General features: G+C 38.3%; 1 protein-coding gene across 19 annotated transcripts in view; it reads right to left on the bottom strand.

The window, feature by feature from the left end:
• Nucleotides 1-19,028, bottom strand: part of LOC131547855 (teneurin-3) — a 642,274-nt gene that overhangs the window by 99,878 nt on the left and 523,368 nt on the right. For all 19 annotated transcript variants that reach the window (XM_058788591.1, XM_058788700.1, XM_058788676.1 and 16 more), the window contains one exon: nt 6,262-6,490. In XM_058788591.1, coding sequence (XP_058644574.1) covers nt 6,262-6,490 — 229 coding nt within the window. The remainder of the gene's footprint in view (nt 1-6,261; nt 6,491-19,028) is intronic.

The following is a 19,028-nucleotide window of genomic DNA, read 5'->3' on the forward strand; positions in this document are numbered from 1 at the left end:
AAAAAAAAAACTACAAAGGTAAAAGAAAATATTATCCAGACTACATTAAATACTGGTTCACTTGGTTTGTGCTGACCACAATGTGTTTATGCAGTGAAGTATTGGCTGCTGAGACATTTATAAATGAGCAGTAATTAAAATATATTTATCAATGTTTCACTTCGTTTCACTTCATTCTTGCTTATTTATGCATGATAAACAATTTTAGCATTGTGCCAATCAAAGACCAAAAAGTAAAACCACTTGAGAACCACTGATCTAAAGCCAAGGGGCAATGTGGAGTTTCTCATTCCTCTCCACAAATTTTCTTGTGGGTTGAAAACTGAAGCATAGATTCCAAGAGTAATTCAGTATGACTTTGCACATGACCTTTTGGTTTTCCTGCATAACACCACCATGACCTACGCTCTAACCAACTCACCCTTCTGACCTCAAAGCAGGAGTTCAATCCTTTACTTCAAGTTTTTACAACAAGTGACTTGCAGATACGTAACTCAATAACACGACTTGACCATATGCTCGTCGGGCTTGAATTACACTGACTGGCCTGCTTTTATACAAACCACACAACAGCCTTTAAAATGATTTATATGTAGTTTCAAATTCATTTTTGCCCTACCTTTCAAGAAAAATGAATAGACAAAGGAGACAAAGAAATTGAACACTGGAAAGACCAATTTAAGTCACAATGTGAGGAAAATGACAAATGTTAATTACATTTTCTGACACTTTCAATTCACTCTATCCTCACAGTTCATATGGCATTTATAGTCATATAGCATTGGGTTACATCACAGTTAAAAGGATCATAGAAATAAGAACAATTGTGGTGCGGGCTTGAAAATAGTTTTGAATTACTTTGAATGCCGAGATTAGACTCTTAGTAAAACGTTAATACAAAGTACATTCATCGCCCACTTAAACGAGAGATAATAGAAGACGTGTGATAAAAACCAGAGATAAAATCTCCAGCTGTAGTATCTGTGGACTGACTGGGGCATCTGGTGTTTGGGTAAGACAGGATAACGTTCCTTTGACACAGAAGACAGCGAACAGGGATTTCGGAGCATGAGGGACGGGATAACCATTGTTAATTGATTACAGCAGGCATGACATCAGGCTGGAAATTGCTATGCTAATCCATGTATCTCCTTTCACGTTTGTCATCCTCTGACAAATGCCTTCACAGAAGATTTAGGAAGACGGAACGTAAAAAAGAACTGGAAAATAACTTGACAATGCGTAAATACGGCAGCGCAATCGAAGATAGTCTACTTAAAAGAGAATGCAATTTCTGAAATTTTCAGACGTGGAATTACTATTGGATGCAGTGAAATGTTTAGATGAACTGGTGGAAACAAAGTTTCTACTCTTCTGACAAAAGACCAATGACCTTCAGAATTAATACACATTTCTTTTATATGAGTTTTATGCTTCATTCATGCTAACCAACAGCCCTGTGCTTCACACTTATGTCTGTAGTCGAGCTACGGTACTTATATCGACAGTGATGAATAATCTCTCTCATAATGACTTATAGAAACAGGCCTAAACGATGTTAAAATTTAGGCTTCCACTTCACATCACAGTATGGAGGCAGAAAGAGAAAGAACAAATGAAAAAAAAAACCCATCATAACCTCTATGTGAAGGAAAATGCAAATAGGGGCTATTGTTATTCTCAAGGAGCCCATTTTTCCAATGCTGCCTGCAGTGTGTTCTTCAGTGAACATTTGCAAGTTATAAAAGTGACAAAGGACAAAGTGTCAGTACTGAATGATCCTAAGCACTTAAATAAGCCTGTACTGAGAGGTATCTCACAGTTGCTGTGTGGATTGACTGTTCCCTGCTCCTAAACTGGAGATCATAGATAAAATAACCAAACATCTAAAGGCTCTTGACAACTGGCTGGGCTTGGCAGGATGGTGAACACAATCCGCTATGAGTCATCAGGCTTTCACACTTTTATTTTTTTTTTAAATTACAATAACTCCTATTGATGTTATATTGATGGATGATGCTTCACTTTAATGACAATTTGATGTCTGGTTTGTTTTGAAGCAATAAATCACTGCTCTTTAAAACCACTTACCAAAGACAAAAGACAACAAACTAGGTAAAATGTTCATTGGGCACTTTCTCAGTTTACTGTCTTTTGCCCGAGGAAAGTTTACAGGAGATTTATTTAAGGCTTTAATTACTTTTCCTCCTCATAACAGGCATATATGCACAGCAAATGAGCTTTTGCAATCAAGCGCAATGAGCACTTCCTTCTCTCATGTGATGGTGAAAGTCGTGAGGTCTATCTTTAGCTTTCTAACCTCTGAGGCGTGACATGGGAGCTGACCTATGAGTCAAAAGTGCTTTCAGATTCACACGAGGGATTCCTGTGTGCGGCTGATGTGCACTTTGCTGGTTATCTCCACATAGAGAGTAGCTTGAAAATAGGGCCTTTTTGATATGTGCAAAAATAAAATAATGTCCAGAACAGAGTATGTTGCGTTATTTTGCCTAGAGCAAGGAGCGAGGTTTCGGAATGTCAAGAGCTTTAGTGTTTTCTCTACATTTCAAGATAAATGCATCACCACTCCATCTTGAGCAGAACATGTATGTTAACAGCCTAAGAAGCAAGAATTCACCACACATTAAACAGTGCTAACAGACTACCAGCAGTAAGATTAAAGATACATATAACAATGTCATGGGAGACGAAGTTGCTGTCTCTTCACTCAACTTACATACTTTGGTCCAGAAGCAGGTTCGCCAGTTGCCTGATTTGCTTTTACATTTGAAATTCTCAGACTCTGAATGTGGAGATCTTGAGTTATTTTAATCAGTTAAGGACCTGCAGGTGTCTCAAGAGGCTTCTCATGTTTCTCTATTCCCCACTTTAACAGTACCATCAAATAATGATGAGAGTAAAGACAGTAGAGTGAGGTAATTGACTGTACGAAAGCAAGAGTCGTGATCGTTTAGACTCAATTGCCTGTTTAGCACAAATTGTTCACAGATTACAAGAATGTGGAAGCATATGCTCAGACGTGATCTGTATTTCACCACAAGGTTCATGACAATGTCAATAATGGCTTAAAGGTACAGTCAGTAATTGCTGAAACAATGCCACCTGAGCCCCAGGAACCAATCGTTCATGCTTGTAAACACAGGAACGCAGTCTTCATTGAAGCATATTGGAAGTGTGTCACTGGAGCAATTTACTATACCTAACAGCCTGTATGTTAAACAAATTCTGAATTGTTCCTCTAATGTAATTTATGTAAAACAGCCACTAAATAACGTCAAATGATAACTTATTCCAGTGCAAGTAAATTAGCATTTAAGGACTGGATTGTGCAATTTTCTAAAGCTAATGGCTAATGCAGTCTATACTGATTTTTTTTTTTTTTTATTTCTTCAGCCAGCATCTCCTGCCTCAAACAAATCAATGGACTTGTTCAGGAACACATGTTGTCAAGCATTTGTATTTTCACTCTCTGCCAGCACGTTTTCATCCATACTAGTGCTGATGTTTTTCATTATTTTCATCTAAACTTTACTGTTTTGCCTGTCGGGGAGCTGGATGTTTTGTTTATTTTAACTCTAAAAGTCAGTCTGTATCATGTAAACAGTTGTTAAGTAAGCTCCATGTCTAACTTGGAACACGGCACCTTTTGAACCAAACCTGCTACGCAGACACGCAACAATGTGTGCTTTCGAGCGTAACTGAACGAGTGTGTGTTTTAAGAGTGTTTATCTGAAAACATGCACCACTATAGTATGGATTTACAAGCATCTGTGAGTGTCAGAGAGCTTATTGAATGTGTGTGGTCTTCCTCAGGATATAAAGAGAAGTTTTAGCTCTCTTGCTAATATCCACAGAAATCTACATAATGCTTTGTCAACATGAGTGGAGGACCACCAAGTTCATTTCTGGGATATGGTGTGACCACTACGAGACAACAAGACAGAGAGAGACGAACAAAAATAAATAGCAGAGCGTACATTAGAAAAGAGACAGAAAGCAAAACAATGCGGGGGAACAACAATGGACTAAAGAGCCAAAATCCTGCTGCGGTTGACACGACAAAAAGTAAAAGAGCAAGATGGCCATATAGTAAAAAAGTGAGTGGTGAAGAAAACAGAGAAACAGAGGGAAAGACCATAAAGGAAGTGTAACTGTTGGATATTCCTGTTTTGGGACCACTGCGTCCATGTGAAGGGCCATGAAGTGAAACTCGAGGGGGCGGTGCTGAAGCAGGTGTGTTATTCCTGGATCTCTCAACACTGTGTTTGCACTGGCGCTCATAAAATATAAACTCAAAAGCAAGCCACTCATCAGTACTCGCAGGCCTGTAGACCTTAGTCAGGGTATGTGTCATATTTAATTTAATGCAAGTGAATACAAGGCTGTGAGGGTGATGTACAATTTATTTAATGTCTATTTTTTAAAACCTATTTATGTCCACTGTAGAGTTGTCACAATACCAATATTTTAGTAGTTTATGTGAAATGTCACAATTCTCAATATTAATTTCAATATCACTGATTAACATTATTAATTAAACAAATAAATAAATAAAGGCCATTTAATAGAAATGATCAATATAAATAAACATAAAACACTTTTTCCAAGTAATTATTCAATATTATAATTATAAATAAACAAACAAACATAATAAATATAAAAATACAGTACTTGTCGATATTGTTGCAAGATTAAAATTAATTCCATTATTTGATTAATATTACCAGGAGGTCTGATGCATAAATCCAATAATGTTGCTTGTTTATTTTATTTTAAGGCAAACGGACTGTATTCACAAGAATACTTTTTCAAAATGCACATTTTCATTGAGAATTGAATTTGACCATTCATGAGTGAAGCTGCATTACACACTCTCTGTACTGCAGTCAAAAAATGTAGAAATGTAGAGTTACATTTACTTTCTATTTACTGTTACATTTACATTTATTTCAGTATGAACTTGGAGCCATTAACATCCCTAGAGCATTTTCAGAAAGACAGTTTTCAGATTTTGTTGGCTTGATACTGAGGTACCATTAGCCACTGAACGGATTGTACATATATCCCTCAAAGCCTCACTCTCATTTACATCAAATTTAATATTCTGTCTATCCAGGCTAAGGTCTATGGCTCTCAGGTTGTGGAGGGGATGTGAGGCTGTCTCTTTTTCTCTTGACAGCCTTTTATCAAGTACTTTTAAAGAATGGCAGTAAGGCATTTAGCACAATGACAGTGTCACTTACCAAAAGTTTCTCGAACGACCCTCATTTTTCCCTCTGCACTCAGCCCCACTCTGTCTGTCTCTGTTCTTATATCACGCAGGATGAATGGAAGGAGTGCGAGGTGGTAACATCGCTTAATGGGGGAGGCTTAGTCATTATATATACAGTGTCACTAGAAAGAGTAGATCAAAAACAGAGAGAGGCCATTACGGCACTAACGTGCAAACCCCCGAAACAAAGCGTTCCCTTCTGCTAGTGTTTAAAGACCCCTCAGAGTATCCTCTGAGCTTACAGCCTCACTGATTTATGGGAGGAAAACAACCAAGCCGTATCCTCCCCTAAGCTTGGCAAGGCCTCAGTCACTCACACTCTGGGATGTTAGCAGAGTCAGCAGAAGCACTTTTTGACGCTGCCATATTATAAACCGTTTTATGAGACTGATGATAAACAGAAACCTCATTTTGACTGATGCTGGTCAAAAATTCCTCTATGAATGATGAATGTAAATTATAAGTTGAGGCTTGTTAGTATGTCTACTAGTTAACTGGATACAGGCTACATATATATATATATATATATATATATATATATATATATATATATATATATATATATATATATACATATATACATATATATATATATATACATATACATATATATACATATATATATATATATATATATATATATATATACATATATATATATATACATATATATACACATATATATATATATACATATATATATACACACATATACACACATATATATACATTATATATATATATACACACATTATATATATATATATATATATATATATATATATATATATATATATATACATACATACATATATATATATATATATATAAAAGCCCTGCAGTGCTTTGAGAGAGATATAAAGGTCACGTGTCCTGCTGTGTGAGGAATGTCAAATAAAGGACCTTTCCATAACACAGGCCACACTTTGGGATGTAACAGTGCTGGTGTGTGCGATTGCGTAACTGACCTACTCTCCAGCGGCACATTGCTGCCCAGGACCCAGCTGTCCTGCAGCGGCACTGACTCGGGTGTGGTTTGCAGTTCGGCGGGGAGGGCGGCCGGAGGGGCCGGGCTCACGTTCCTGCGGCTGCTCAGAGAGTTGTGGTTCAGCGCCGTCACCGACGGCTGCTGCTTGTGCGGGGGCGGCACCGGTGGCAGTGTGGACTGGCCCTGCTGGTGCTGATTGGATGGTTGCTCTGTGGAAAGAATCAAACGGAATTGGGTTAACCAATGGCGAGTAACGCTGTGCAGATGTAAGCAGTTGTCCTTGGTAATTAATCGAGGTAGTTAGGCAAATGTGTCTGGATGAATGTGCTTTTGCCAAAAAACATCTGGGACATTACAGTAGGGTGATGATGACTTTAACTACTTAGTACCCACCCCCACCAGCTGTCGAACAGAGAATATGATGACAACGACACATATGCACGCACCCATACACGTATAAGCATACGATTGAGACAATTAGACATCCGCTTTCACATGTGCCAGGGACCCTAGTGGCACTTATCTGTCATAATTACAGTAAATCCACTCTTCGGTTTGTTTGGGATTGCACCATGTTAACAAGAATGTATGAAGCAGCAGCGTTTGGGTAGTGGAGCTTCATTGCCAGTCACATTATTGATATTTCAGTGAAATTTCATAGGCAAGAAAGTTCACTGTCTATTGTCTATAATGTAGCAATGTAGGAAGCACAGCTCAGATAGAAGTCAAGCCAAACAGCTTTCTGCATGACCAACTTGAACATGTCCAAAAGCTACATGCGGAATTCTCGCGAATGCAGATTTCTATTTAAATGACTTAATTTCACCAAGTCAAAATCCCAAGAAAACCTCCTCCTTCAATCTTAAAGTCTAGTTCTGATCATTTATTTGTACTAATTTAACTGTACAGGAAGTGGTGTAGACAAAGCTAGTAACACAGTGTATGCTTACTCCTTATTTCCCCTTTTTCTTAGCATCTTTCCGTCATTGTCATCTTCCCTTCTCTCTCCTAAAAGCTTCACACAGTGAATCAGACTTACCGGGTCTCATTGCCAGAGGCACATAATCAGAGCCTTAACAGCACCTTTGCAAGCCTTAACACACAAACCTCTCTGGTCGTAGCGCAGAGGTGAGAAAAAGGGGGGGTTTTAAGGACCGATTAAGCTGTGTACTTAGCATTAGCCTACAACTAGCTACGCCGATTTTGAATCAGGGATCTTAAGTGGCATTTGTCACATTGAAAGGGATCATGTCCTTCTTTAAACCTCTGGTGAGTCAAATCTAGAATGAGAAATTGAAAGAGAGTGCAAGAGATTACGTGCCGTAACTTGAGGCCAAAAAATCCTTTTTCCTTGAACACAGATAAGATGAAACACAATGATATGTATGTCGAAGCAGCCTTTCCAGAAAGACAAAACCATTGCTCAAATGCACTCTGCCGTGTTACTCATATGGCTGTCTTTGATGGCAGTTTGATACAGCAGGGTTGCTGTATGAGAAGCAGAATGACAAACAGCAAGTAAGTGAGTGTGCAGGGCGGTTGAGAAGCTTCTGGCAGATTCGGACTCTCTTCTGGTGTGACACGGCCATTTTGTGGCATCTTTGACCTTTTCTAGAGCTTATTGTATGTGTCTGTTTCATTCACTCTCATCTCCTGTTCGTCTCTTTGAAACATCTACAGGCTAGAAGACATGCATGTGAGCAGATTATAGTACAGTAGGTTATAAGAATAACTTATGACAAGGGCTCTAGCCTTACTGTCTGTTAGCGCCTTCATTTTTTTCTATGTCTGAAAACCTAAAAGTTGCTATTGTGTTGAGTGTTACCTCTGTGAAATCTGTAATCCAACCCAAAACTTTGCGTGTTTATGTGTGACAAAAAATTAAAAATGAAAAAAAAAAAAAAACTTTCCTAAAGGACTATAAATTTTACACAAAGTAAATTATTTTCCAAATAATATTTTCAGAACTTATTTCAGCTTTATTGCTTTGTCAAAATAATAAAAAAATATATTATCAGTTTGAAAATATTCTTAATATTTTTTTCTCACACAGTAAAGCAAAATTTACAAAAGTTTGAAAACCCTTGCTGTAGATTGTTCAAGGTTGCCAAGTAACATTGGAACTTGCCACATTATTATAAAATTCAACAGATGTGCGGTCACAGGTGTGCAAGTATGCATACATTTTCCAGTGGCTTCAGACGTACCTAGTCAGATTCACAAGGTTGAAATTCCTGCAGAAATAAGACTATTGTGATACCGTTAGCGTGATATATATACGATTTTTGTCAAACAGCCCATCCCTAATGATGATGTGATTCTAGCCCGGCGGTTCAGGTATGTGTGGCTGATCATGAATCAAAGAGGATGTTCTGACCACCCCCGCAGAATACTGGGATACAGTGTGCTCTCTTCAAGTAAAAATGTGATGTGCTGAGAGAATGCAGGAGAGTAAGAAAGGTTTGCTGAGAAGCTGAAAGAAGCAGACAGGTGTGGTGTGGATTGCTTAAGGCAACACACAGGTACATGAGTGCAAATCTGTTGGGAATCACAACACATCTAGCTTCTAGCTTTTGTCTGAGGTCTGTACACATGTTCTGTATCTCCCCTAAAAGTCATCCACACAAACACAAAACCTCAGGATGGGCTGTAACCCAAAAAAGGATTGATCCATTCTTTGACCAAAACAAAGCAAGTACCTGAAACCCAGAGGCAGTGAAAGTGCACAGACAGCTTTCAGATTGGATTCTCATAACGTCCTCGGGGGAGTGCTTGCGTACATTTCCATAGTCTAGGTGTACATGTTCCATTGGGTCCTATCTACTTTGCAGCTGCCGGCTTCAAAGAACACAACAGCAAAATCAAAAACAATGGAGGGAGAGGAAAGAGGGACTGTTGAGCCTGTTAAAATTCAATTTCCAGCCTCCTCTGCAACTGATGGCGCATGGTACAACTCACTCCCATGATAATCAAACTGTCAGACACACAATCGTTGTGGGAAAGGCGCTCTTCTGGACTCAATTCGCTTTTGCCCCCAAAAGTAAACACAACTCTATATGCTTCCTGTGTCATTAGGCCTGGGGAAGATACACTTTCAAAGAGGGGTGAAAGAATTTTAGCCCAAAGAACTCACAATGTGGCTCACAGGGGTGGTGTTATCAAAGCTTCTCAATGCCATTTAAAAGGAAAAATGGTAACACTTTACTTGAAGGGGTGTGCATAAGACTGACATGACACCTTCATAATCATGACATCAGGGGCGTGTCTAGAGGGCGGGCCCTCAAAATATGCTTGGCCCCCCCTTGTGCCCCCCAGTATGGTCATACACTAATTGGCAGCGTAGTGCCACTTGAAATAGACCACACCTACTCACTGTCTGGTTCGGTGCCAATTATTTCACATATACGATGTCACTGGATTAGAGTGCTGTCAATTTCACAATGCTCAACACCATTGGATGCTGTCAATTGCACAGCTCAAACAGGAGAAGCGCGATTTCGCAGGCTGCAGACCACGTCTCTGTTCATTGTAAGTATTACATTATAATTACAGGCCTATATATATATATATATATATATATATATATATATATATATATATATAAGCTCCTTAGAGTTTGTACTTATTTGTGTTGTCACGGTTTTCTTCTTCAAGAAGAAACCATGTCAAAGATAGGTAGATACAGTGCAGTGCAGGTCAGAGCCAATCCACCCGGCAAGGCCAAGTTGGCCAGCAAATTAGCAGGCCAGAGCCAGCCAGAGAGGGCCAGTGAGGACTACACCAGCAGCCATCTATCTGCAGCAATGGGTGAAAGTCAGAACATGACATTTTTTTACAAAAAGTTCACTAGACACCAGTGTTAATTTTGTTGACGAATAATTTGTCATAATTTGTCAACGACATTTTTTTCACTGACGACAACGAGACGATAACGAACGTAAACTATTTTTGAATGACAAAAATTATAATGTAAATCTACTTACATTTACATCAACGAACAAAAACCACACGAAAATGTTAGGGAGGGACGATTTGGGAAGAGATTCCTTCAGAACGAATCTGCTGCATAGGAGGTTAGATAAAATACACTTGCTGCACGGCGCATAAAACGTTCAAAAATGTCAATATGTGGGAGTAAGAGAAGAGCAGGCATATGGATAAATCTGAATTCTCAATTCGGTCCGGTTTTATGAGGGCAGACACTGAAGCATACACACACAGAAAGTGTGAGTACTCTTTCACGTCGCATGGACGGAGAAATACACACAAAATGATGTCGAAATGTCCGTTTTGACGAGTATTCACGTAAACACAGTTGATTACGTCTTAAGTGAATGTAAACAATAGGGAGAACGTGTATCAGTACATTGCATCCGTGCATTCGGTTTTAAAGGGACATCAGCCTAATTTAGTCACTATTGTCCTAGTCATTGATGTTAATCAAGCAACAAAAGAAAGACAGAAATTCACTCACTGCTCTTGACTGAATCACTTTAGTAGCCCTAAAGATTAATATAAATTTATAGAAATAAATATGTCTGCTTGAAAGAATGAAGAATATGGTAAACAAGTTGTTATAAAGAATGCATAATTAGCCTATAACATTGGTATTTCATTAAAAAGAAGACCATGTTCTTGTTCTTTATGAGAAGTGGTTTTATTTAATTTTAACAAAGGCATGTTGTGTGTCACCGCAGTTAAATCACAGTCTATAATGATAAAACCTTAATATCAAACCTATATAATGAGTTTGGAAATTTTAGAGAAATGCTTAATAAATGCACTGTAACTAAACCCATCAGATTGTAGCCGACTAAATTTACTGTAGATTTAGCCGACTAAAATCTTATGATATTTAGTCGACTAAAACTAGTCGACTAACAATTCAGATGACTAAAATATGACTAAAACTAAATGGCATTTTAGACAAAAGACTATGACTAAAACTACATCAAAATTTTCTGTCAAAATTAACACTGCTAGACACAAACACACACACACATCGTCTGTTTGGACAATAAAAATTGAGTACAAGTATTGTCTGATCAGTGGTTTTTATTTATAAAAAGAGAGATGAGTTGTCCGGGCACTTCTGTAGTGCCATTTTTATGTCCTCCCACTTGTGTTGGGGCACATGACTTTTCCTATGGCCCCCGGCTGGTTCTTGGTCCCCCCTGTGCCACCCCATTAAAAAAAATCCTAGAATTGCCCCTGCATGACATGACACAATTTTTTGTCGTTTTATGCATGTTTGTGTCATTCGCTCAGTTATGTCATTTTTAATGCAAAGATATTTGACCTAACCCTAACCCTAACCCTAGCCCATAACAAAGACATCTCAAACAATGTCATCTTTGCATTAATTGAGTGGATGACACTTAATGACAGTTGTCATAAACATGCATAAAAACCCTTCATATTCATGACATGTGTTCATGGATGATTATGCACAACCCTTCAATTAAAGTGTAACTGGAAAAATTCATATTACTGATAAAAAATAGTAGCTATAGGTGTACAACAGGTGGAATGCTGTACTGGTAGTATTGGTCAAATAAATAAATAAATAAATACAATAATAAAAAAAAAGTTTTGGTCTTGTTTTCCAGAAAACAGCAACAAAGCGCTTATGAATTGCATAAAATATTAAGAACTGTTTTCAGAGAATATATGTGACATTGAGTCTTTGTCATTGAGTTGACATAAAAGACGCAGTGGGCAAAAAATGTGACAGAATTATGTTTTTATCTTTATTTCTGATTTTTTTTAATAATGATATCGTAATTATTTAATGTCTGAATAAATTACCACAATAACAAGAATGTATAACAGCCAAATTCAAATGATTGTATCTCAGCAATAGTTTGTAATAGAAAGAAAGCTGGAAGGGTTTTATAGCATTAATTATAATGAAAATATTATCAGGCAACACTGACAAATTGTTTTCAAGCATAAATCTAAAACAAAATTTAGTGTATGCTTACAGCAAGAAAATAAACTGACTATGGGATGAGGAAAAAAAAAAAAAAAAACTCCAGTAAATTGATCTTGTTTTAGGAATGTTTATATATATTTACTGGAAAGCAAGACTGATTAAGAAAATTGGGTTTTGCAGTAAAGAACCAGAATTTATAAAGTAAAATAAAAGTTTTCACAGCTTCATTTTAATCTCAGAAATCAGAGTTAAGACCTGAAGCCACACGATACAACAGCAGATATCAGATTTTATTTTATAGTCTCTGGCTGTTTCTCGCCTGGCTAGCAGAAGTTGAATGAAATAAAGAGAGAGTAAATGAAGTGTGGGAGGAGACGATCAAGTGTGCTGATCTGACACACTCAGCATTTTCAGCAATTGCTCACCTTATCTCCATTTAATATCAGGGGAGAAAGGTACATAATGTATTTAGTTTTACAGCACACTTGCACACACACACATGCTCCCAACACCAAAAAACTGTGGGAGCGACAACTTTATGGCTGTTCTCTGAGACAGCTCTCCAATACGTCTCAATTTCGCTGCCATATGTTTGCAACACAGGTGCCATTCCAGAGTGTAGATGGACATTTGTCACGCAGCAGGCCCTATTAGCCCCATCGTGTCTGTTGCTCTCCAGGGACTCTGCATAGAGACCCTTTACATGCCCAGTAACACTGACTTAAGCCCGCTCTCTGACCTCCAGACCTGACCCCTCTCAAAAGCCCATCTCTGGTGATGGCAGATGGGAAGTGTAACCCAGCCCACGTCCCTCTCCTCTGGCTGGGAGAACATAGTAGTTGGCGAGAAGGTCTGGACATGTCAGTCTCAGACGATGGATGGGACAGATGCAGGTTTTATTGCGCCGAAATGCGATCGCTGACGGACGACCCTGCCTGCTGTAACTCATGGGACGTGGCCCGTCATGTTCGTGTGCAGCAAAAATATTTTAAGAGCCCTTTTGATTAGGATTTCACAGGCAGACTTGAAATTACAGCCAGTGCAATTCATCTCTTAATGGGGCTGAGTGATAGCTATTCAAAAAAAAAATTTAATAATAAAAGTGCCGCTTATCTGTACCAGCACATCTCGGGCCGGAGCTTGTATTTCAGAGCTGGTTCATCAGCAGACATCTGACCTGCAGTGGATGCATGTGAGCGGGAGACAGTGCGAGCAAGGAAACGGAAACACTAATGTCCTGACACCCAGAGTGTCAGTGCTTATATCCGCGCTGTCAAACTCTAGATTACCTCACATGTCCTTCACCCACACCTGTCAGAAACCTGGGAGCACTCGGAGAGGCCTGTCATATCGAACATCCACCCCCCTTCATGTCTTTTCTCAATGCTCATTTTGTAAACCTTTCCTCCTGAAAGAGGCTTTACAAAAGGTAGGCCCGAGTCGCTCAATGGGGAGCGTCCATCAACGTCCATCAATGTCTCATTGCTGCGTCCGCTCACAATGGCGGAGTCGGGCGAAGGGGGCGAAAATGTAGTCAGACAAGAGTTGCGTGTTGTGGGGAGGAAGAGAAGTGAATGGCTAAATGGGGTCTAATAGAGCTGTGAGAGGCAGAAAGCCAAAGTAGGACTGAGTTTTTGAGACAGGCTGAGGTTGGTACTTCCATTCATGAGGCTAATGAGACCGTTTATTTGTGTGACATACCTTGTGTGCCTGAAATGGGTTTGGGGGAAGAAAGAGGTTTGGTTATTTTAGCTACAATGCAGGATGGGAAACAGAGGAAAGGACAAGGTAGTGTTCCCTGGAGTCTGTGATTAAAGAGAGTGGTATCGTCTCTGATATCCAGAGCACATCCGGGCCGAGGCTAACTCACTGTAGATGTAGCTGGCCACCAGCTCCACTGCCCTAGATTACAAAACAAGCGCTTGACTTAAAGGATTAGTTCAGCCAAACATGAAAATTCTGTCATCATTTACTCACCCTCATGTTGTTCCAAACCCATTTAAATTTCTTTCTTTTGTGGAGAACAAATTATAAATATATTAGTGCTGTCAAATGATTAATCATGATTAAGTGCATCCAAAATAAAAGTTTTTGTTTTAATATAATATGTGTGTGTACTGGGTATACTTAAGTATTTATAAATACACACACATATAGTATATATTTTGAAAATATTTACAGGTATGTATATATTTGCAGTCATATAATTTATATTATATATAAATATATTCAATATATACACAATTTTTTCTTAAATATATACATGCATTTGTGTGTATTTTTATATATACATAAATATAAACAATACACACTTATATTATGTAAACAAAAACCTTTTATTTTGGATGCGATTAATCACAATTAATCGTCTGACAGCATTAAAATATATATTTTAAAATACAGTTCATTGTCTTCTGTGCAATTACCTGAGGTGGACAGTAACGAAGTAAATTTACTTGAATATTGTACTTAAGTACACTTTTTGAGTATCTGTACTTTACTCAAGTATTATTTTTTCTGGAAACTTGCGACTTCACTACATTTGAAAGACAAATATCGTACATAAATAACTACAATTTATATCAAGGTCCCCAAGTAGAAAGTCATTATATGTAGCAGTTTTTACAGCGTGTGCATTTTCAGATTCACTGAACCCTTTTTTTTCTGCGAAAATCCGGCCTGCGATCTGCCAGGACCTTCCTGTGTTGCCAAGTCTTACAGTATTCCTAAGCCTGCAGTTTTCCGCCTAGCTTTGAATGGACATTTGGCTGATATTTTTTACACAAATCTGGCAACCTCGGGATCTTCCCTGCTAAACTAATGTAAACGTCCGCGCTACTGCACAGATAAAAGCACTCTAAAAAGGCATGTGTTAACTCATTAAAACCCTTTGGAAAATTAACCATGTTTTTACTATAGTAACCATAACTATGAAACACTGCACATAAATACATATATTTTTTGCAAACAAATGATCAAAAAGTAGGCTAAATGAAAACGTTAGAATCTAAACTGGGAATCAATAAGAATTGAAATCAATAAGCAGAATCAGAATCGGAATGGATAAAATTCTAACAATACCCAACCGTAGCCACATGTTGTGAAGTTCACTGATTTCTGAGCATTTTATGAACACTGATCAGTTGATGGCAAAATTCAAAAAGACGGTTCTTTGGCGCAACCTTCACACCCATGGCCATACTGAGAGAATATGATCCAGTTTTCTGAAAAGATTAAAGGTTTGCTTTCTTTTCAATGTTTGCTTTGTTTGCCTAAAATGAACCATATCATAGACTTCAATATCTCTTTGAAAAAGAACTTTGTAACTTTTAAACAAGTATTAAAATGAGTTCAATGTAGCTGTAGGAGTGTTAGATAAAAAATAAAGATAATTATCTTCATTCAGTTGTTCCATTTCAATATGTTTTGTAACATAAAAGCTCTTAATTCCAAAGATAATACAAGCTAATCAGTGTATTCAGTAGGTTGCATTAGTGGCATATGGTATTGTAAATATACAACAATGCGACAATAAAACAATGCATTTACTTTTTACTTGTGATACTTAAGTACTTTTAAAAACATGTACTTCCATACTTTCACTTAAGTAAAAATCTGTCTTTACAACTTTCACTTGTAGTGGAGTAGTATTTGACCAGTAGTATCTGTACTACTGATACTATTATTATATATTCATATTTACTCAAGTAAGGAAGTTGTGTACTTTGTCCGCCTCTGGCAATTACAATGAAAACACCTTAAGAGTATTTAAAAAAAGACTCATGTGACTCATGTACTATATTAAAACTCTTTTAATGTCACACAATGCTTTATGTGATAAAATACCAAAATACACAGTAAAAAGTCATTATTCACTAATAATCAATCAGACCAGTTTTGTGAACTAGATCGTTTAAAGTTACTATCAGGACATCATTAGTTGTCCCATGACTTAAATTAGGTCTGTTCCTCTCATAAAAATATTGCATGGTTTCAGTAGACTTGGAATAGAGTACACAAGTCACACTGACTACGGCTTCGTAAACACATGAGTGAGTAATTTTTAGTGAACTATTCTATTAACAAATGTGTCATGAGAGGGAGTGATTTAAATATTTTGGAGCTCCTGGACGGGCAGAGTTGTGCATTTTCACGGACTGGTGATGGAGGCATTTGAAGAAATGAAGACTGAGACGTCACGTCAGATGTGTTTTGAGTTGTTCTTGCTCATTCCCTCTGGAGGATGTCTGAGAACATCACTTTTTTTGAAATGAAGAAACGAGAAGTTCAGTGTTACTTTATTTTATTGCGGCATGTCTGGCATTATGATAAGTGGGATTACTCGCTTTCCTAACTGAAAGGCCTGTAAAATGTCAGCTCTCTGTCGTCAATATGTGTCAAGATGCTAAATTGACATTTCAAAAGCGCACCAGTCGTTGAAAGCTAAAGCTGTCATTCGGAGGGCTTGACAGGAATGGAAGGAAAGGTTATTTGTCAACAATGTGGCGGCCTGTCATGTTTCACCTTGCAGAACTTCGCTCTTTTTCATTGGCAGGGGGATTAATGCAGACCGCAGTAGGGAGTGGGCGGCCATGCAAAAAGCTGAGTGACATATCAAACTCTCAACTTCCTCACAGATAAACATATTACACAAAGATGATTCGCATCACTGGAACACAATGCAGCCAGACACAAAGTGTCAAGGCTTCTCTCAGATGCGCGGATCACAGACGTCACATCTAATGATGTCACAACAGGACAGGTGACAGAAAGGAGCTGTTGGACAAGATAGACGTTTCTTTAGAAATAGAAACGCCCCCTCAGATTTCTGAGTGAAGTGGGTTATTAATTAATTACATTTTTAAGAATTTAAAAAAAGGTTACGCTTTATTTCGATAGTCTACTTTAGACATTCTGCTAACTATAACTTTGTAACTACATGTCCACTAATTCTCATTAATTTGCAACTACATATCCTCTAACTCTCAGTAGGGTAGGTTTAGGGTTAGTAGAATAAGTTGACATATACTTGCAAAGTTTCTCATACTCAGTATGTTGTGGATCCATAAAAATAAAGTGTTAGAAGATATTAAGCAGACAGTCTACTAATACTCTAATGACTGCTAGTTGACATGTAGTTGCAAAGCTACTTACTGTTAGTAGAATGTCTAAAGTGTACTATCGAAATAAAGTGTTACCAAAAAAAAACAAAAAAACAAACATGTAAAAAAAAAGATCTCGCCTAGCACACCAAATGGGCAAGAAATATCACCTTTCCATTAAAAAAACAAACAAACAAAAAAACTTTTAAAAAAACTAAAACTAAGGGAAAAATGTAAAAAAAATCAGGGCATACAAACATCCCTTTAATGCAACAAACTTGCAGACTTGCTCAGCAAAGGTACATTCTGTCCTGAGTTGAACAAAGCTCTCTGAGGAGCATGTTTACATCTGAGGAGCATGATTGCTTGCGGCGAGAGTGATTGTGAAGGACAATAAACAGGGAGCATGATTCAAATAAAAAGCTTTCTTTCTGCTGAATGCAACTGGAAAAAAAAGAACTGCTTGATTAGCTAAAAGCCAGAGCTAAACTACAACAGATGCTTGACACTAGACAATCATTTTATGATGGGAGGCTAAAATCTGGTTTCCCGTAAAGGAGAGATCAAGCCTTTGCCACCGTATGCAGGCCTTGTCTCTTTGTGTGGGATCTGGACAGGACACCACGTCCTCTGATCAACGACCCAGACAGAATTGAAAATGCCTCTTTTGTGAAGCATCTATGGCTGACAGGTATGTGTGCGGGCGGGTGACCGAGGGGAAAAAAGGGGCCCGATATGGGTGCATCGAAGAGAAGACATCCATTCTTCAAAAAAAGGAGGTGGGAAAAAAGAAAAAGGTGGGTGATTCAAGGTCTCTCCTGCTGTCTTTTCCTATTTTGCCACCACTAGTGCGAGCTTCTGGCCTCTAACAGCCAATTTAGCATCAACCCCCAACAGAGAACAGCCATTACCAAAGAGTAATGAACAGAGGCAGAAGGGACAGCTCACCACTCGACTCACTCTGCAAAATTTCGACCAGTCTGTGGCACTGTGGGAGATATGTGGGCTCCCACCTTCAAAGAACTGCAGACAGTGGCTTTGAACGGTTATTAATGGCGGTATGTCTGAGGTAAAGCAGAGGCCCCTCGTTCTGGGCGGCGCAGCTGAAATTGTAGGTCAAGCAAATGGAAAGGAGGAAGCTGAGTTCCCTGTTCTTGCTCCCGCTCGTCAAACATTCGGACAGTGTGCTATTTATAAAAGATAAATATCAGCAGGTTGTGACATTTATCTGCCTGGCTGTCTATGATTTTCTGAGGGACAAAGTGGTTTTTAAATATTGACAAACTCAAGGGCAAATCATTACTGGAGATCAATTGAACCTCTAGCCTGCGTGACACGCTACGACGAGAAAACGGGAAAAAAAGACTATTTTCTGAAAGCGAACAGAAAGCGATGGAGAGGGAAACAAAGAAAAGTAATTACACCATTCAGAAGGTTGTAAATTTCTCAAACTGTCAAAGCGCGTGTTGGTAGTGAAAGGCAATTTAAGATGTACCAACGAAGTGGAGGGAGTCTGACATTAATCCTCAGCCTCAGAGCTGAATTGCAGGTTCATAATTTGGCGTAATTCAGAGTAATTGCTGTGGGGTTTGGAGGGATATTATTTCTTTTTTCCACTTTGATGAGTCCCCTGATATTACCACTTGGAGGTGAATTAAAGTGCAAGGTTGTATTTCCGTGGCAATATCGCATGAGTCGCAATGCTGTATG

This window comes from Onychostoma macrolepis, chromosome 01 (genome assembly GCF_012432095.1).
Source record: "Onychostoma macrolepis isolate SWU-2019 chromosome 01, ASM1243209v1, whole genome shotgun sequence".
Taxonomy (NCBI): domain Eukaryota; kingdom Metazoa; phylum Chordata; class Actinopteri; order Cypriniformes; family Cyprinidae; genus Onychostoma; species Onychostoma macrolepis.